The sequence below is a fragment of the Cebus imitator genome, unplaced genomic scaffold (genome assembly GCF_001604975.1).
Source record: "Cebus imitator isolate Cc_AM_T3 unplaced genomic scaffold, Cebus_imitator-1.0 Scaffold471, whole genome shotgun sequence".
Lineage (NCBI taxonomy): Eukaryota > Metazoa > Chordata > Mammalia > Primates > Cebidae > Cebus > Cebus imitator.
Genome location: NW_016107786.1, coordinates 1,362,649 through 1,366,607, shown reverse-complemented (window position 1 = coordinate 1,366,607; position 3,959 = coordinate 1,362,649). Strand labels below are relative to the sequence as shown.

Sequence of the window (3,959 nt, the reverse complement as noted above, 5' to 3'; positions counted from 1 at the left end):
CTTGGAGGTTTGAGTCCTAGGCATAACTTCCAGTATGTAATTGTATGACTTTGAACAAGCCACTTGGCCTCATTTGATCTTGGACTTCCCCACCTGTAAAACTAGGGAGAGGGTTGATCTTGATAAGTTTGAAAGACTCTTGTAACTCTACCATTATGGATACTGTATAACTAACACTTGAAATATTAACTGATGGTTTTTCTTATTAGTCAACATTTTAAGGTAATATTAGCTAATCAAAAGGCCCTTCAGGGGATATGATACAGGATATATACCTACAGGGGAATATAAGGAAGAAAATCAGGAATCGGGAGAGAGGTCTGGAGAGGCAAGGTGATATAACCTACATACCCTGTACATTATATCCCCCCACACACATACAAACGTTGCCTGTGTCATAATTTTGCTGGGGCCTACTTCTTATTGTTTTAAAGAATGTTTTAATATTTCAGTGACAGAGCAGCAGAGTCCTACACCTAATTTTTTGTTTTGTTTTGTTTTTTTGACAGGGTCTCACTCTGTCACACAGGCTGGAATGCAGTGGCATGATCTCAGCTCACTGCAGCCTCGATCTCCCGGGCTCAAGTGATCCTCCCACCTTAACCTCCCAAGTAGTTGGGAGTACCATGCCTGGCTAATTTTTGTATTTTTGAAGAGATGAGGTTTTCTTGTGTTGCCCAGGCTGATCTCGAACCTCTGAGCTCAAGTGATCTACCTACCTCGGCCTCTCAAAGTGCTGGGATTATAGTCATGAGCCATTATGCCTGGTCAGGCCTAGTCTTAACACATGATTTTCTATCTAAATCTCAGTGCTTAGTATGTCTGTCTTTCATGGAATTGACTGGAATTGCTCATGAGGTTATGGCCATAAAACAAATACTCCCATGACACTGATAGAATAGGAAGCTGGGAGCTATAGTTGCAGATCCTATAGCTCTATAATCCTGAGCTCCCTTTGGTATCTCTTTGATTTTGAAGAGGACAAGTCTTCCCTGAGAATTTCCTCAATGTCTGTCTCTCACACACCACTTGCATTTAGAAAAGATGGGAATAGAAACTGTCTAAATGGTCATATCTGGGCTTACTCAATCAGAGAAAGACTTCCAATTTATTTAAATGCTAAAGACTACAATCCACAATTAAATGTTGACTGCCATTGGTTTAAGTCCTTGTGCTTCACTAAAGTGTAATTATCTTTGGAAATGACCATGGGTTGCTCATTCACAGTCTTTCATGTCTTAGTATGAATTATTCCATCAATGCTTTCCTGAGAATAGATGTTAGGGAAGAAGGTAAAGCCAGAAGAGAGCTAGAAGGTTATGAAGAGACCATGCCACAAAGAGGTGGAGGGTACAGCAAAGGGCCAGGCTGTCTTAGAGATGAGAGGAGGAGTGAAAACAGTAGCATGTACTTTGTAAAAGCTCTCGCTTCACATGTAACCAATAAGTCAATAATACAACACTTGTACATAAATAGAACTGGAAACATGCAATCTTAGTGTCCAAGTGAATTCTGTATCTTTACATTTGGTATCAAGTGTTTGAAAAATGCAATATGCTCTATTATTCCTACCTCTTCTTAACACTAATCTTTACATCTAGGAGACAATTATTCATCCCTTTTTATAGAATGATAGACCCTTAGATTTTGGAAAGAACCTTAATACCCACTTAGGCCAACCTTCTCAGTATATTGGGGGTGATTACACATTCTTATTTGCCAGAAAAGTCCAGTTTATGCCTGATGTCTGGGTGTAATTTTAATTTTAATTTTTGTGAGTACATAGTAGGTGTATTTATATATATATGGGGTACATGAGATGTTTTGATAAAGGCATGCAATACATAATAATCACATCATGGAGTATGGGGGATCCATGCCCTCAAGCTCCTTTGAGTTACAAAAAATTCAATTACACTATTTAAGTTATTTTTAAATGTACAATTAAGTTATTATTAATGGGTATAATTTTTAATAGTGCACTTTTTCTCTCTCTAAAGTATCCCAATTTTGATGCTAAATGACATGGTTGGCTGGGAGCTGTGGCTGTAATCCCAGCACTTTGGGAGGCTGAGGCGGGTGGGTCACCTGAAGTTTGAGAAGTTTGAGACCAGCCTGGCCAACACAGCGAAATCCTGTCTCTACTAAAAATACAAAAATTAGCTGGACGTGGTGGCGGGTGCCTATAATCCCACCTACTTGGGAGGCTGAGGCAGGAGAATCGCTTGAACCTAGGAGGCAGAGGTTGCAGTGAGCCAAGATTGTGCCATTGCACTCCAGCCTGGGTGACAAGAGCAAAACTAGATCTCAAAAATAAATAAATAAATAAAAATGACAAGGTCATCCTAAGAATAGAGATCTGTTGACATAGATATGGTCATTTTCATGGTCTCATTTGTGCTACTCTGTAAAATTACTGCATCATTAATAACTTCTCCAAAATTATTACTCAATGTTAATAAGAACTTTCAAACATCACCTTAATTAAAGGTCTCCAGGAAAGAAATAGTGAACAAAAACATTTTATGCTATATCTACAAAGACAAAGCAAAATGAAGGTGATGCTGGACATATGATAAATCCAATGAGTATTTGCAGCCAATTTAGATAACCCAGTTTTGGGAAAAATATTTTCATTGGTAACAACCCAGCTCATTGTCACCTGTCATCTAGATAAATGGCCCAGAACTTCACATGAGTTTACCCACATAAATACAGCCTTCTGAGGTCTCAGCCATCTGTTTTAATGTCTTTGAGGAAGAGAGTAGAAGTATCTATGTCTGATTGTAGAAGAACGCAAAAGACTTTCAATACTTACTCATAATCATCCAGGTTTTCCTCTTCTTCAGATGAACTTGACTCAGGGAATCCCCTTAAGAAGAGTTGGGAAAAACATGAGTGCAAAAAAGCACCAAGAAATAATCCAAGTGCCTAACCATGCAATATGAAATCCCACCCTGATTTTATCCACCTAAATAATGTTTCGACTGTTAGGTTTCTCCTTCTGCACTTGGGAAGGTATCAACACAGCAACAGTAAAGACAGAGTCACTCGAAAGTTGGGCTCATGCCAAGTTTTAATGAGAGAATGGCTCTTTGATACAGGAGGTCCCCAGGAGGCCCCCACAGGAAATTGTCTTTCTTTGACTTTTTCCAAAAAGCGGGCTCATGAAGTAGATGAAGACTCCTTCAGAGATGGCTGTAGGATAAAGTTTAAAAAAAATATTGGGTTGTGTATATAGCTATTCTTAGGGAAGAGTTATTCAACTCTAGGTTGCTTTTCTTCCTGCTAGAGATGCCTGAGTCAGGAATATTAATGTTTGTACTACTACTGGTATATGCCATGGATGCTGGCTAGGATGAATCAGTGCAAGAAAAACTAGAACCTACAAGCCATCTATTCAGGGTTCGGAGAGGCAAACTACATGGACTTTTTTGGTTTATATTTACCTTAAGTATAAAGCCTAGCTGCAAAATTTTTGCAAGTTTGGTTAGTTTTCCTGAAAATGAAAGCGTATTCTGGGTGTAGAGGAACAACCGACTTTGATTTACCATGAAATCTTTGAAGTGCTCTGATTTACATTTCTTTCTTTTTGGTTACTGGATGCAATATCTTCACTGCTGCTGCTACTGCAAAAAAGAGACATTTCATAAATTTATAAACGTATGTCTACTTATAAATTTTAAATGACAAAAGCAATTTTGTTCAGATATGTTTTAGCTTTATTTGACATTTTGACCCACACATTTTACTTGTTTGGGAAACTTAAGCTAATGAGTTACTTTCACATTTTGGTTCTTTCAGGCATTCTAATAAAAGCAGTAGTTTGGCAACATTTCTAAACAAAAGAAAATTGTTAATAATGGCTCATAATGATTCCAAACAATCGAAAATCGAAATTAATTTAATAAATCATCTCGACTGGATTTGCCCTGATTTTCTTATTGGTATGCAAGCAT

At 37.9% G+C, this 3,959-nt stretch overlaps 1 protein-coding gene across 2 annotated transcripts in view; it reads right to left on the bottom strand.

Moving 5' to 3' along the window:
• Positions 1–3,959, bottom strand: part of BMX (BMX non-receptor tyrosine kinase) — a 57,869-nt gene that overhangs the window by 28,674 nt on the left and 25,236 nt on the right. The window contains exons 8-9 of one of the 2 annotated variants that reach the window (XM_017512364.1): positions 3,552–3,629; positions 2,819–2,872 (exon numbers count right to left, since the gene is read on the bottom strand). In XM_017512364.1, the coding sequence (XP_017367853.1) occupies positions 2,819–2,872; positions 3,552–3,629 (132 nt within the window). The remainder of the gene's footprint in view (positions 1–2,818; positions 2,873–3,551; positions 3,630–3,959) is intronic. The other variant, XM_017512365.2, reaches the window with a different exon arrangement.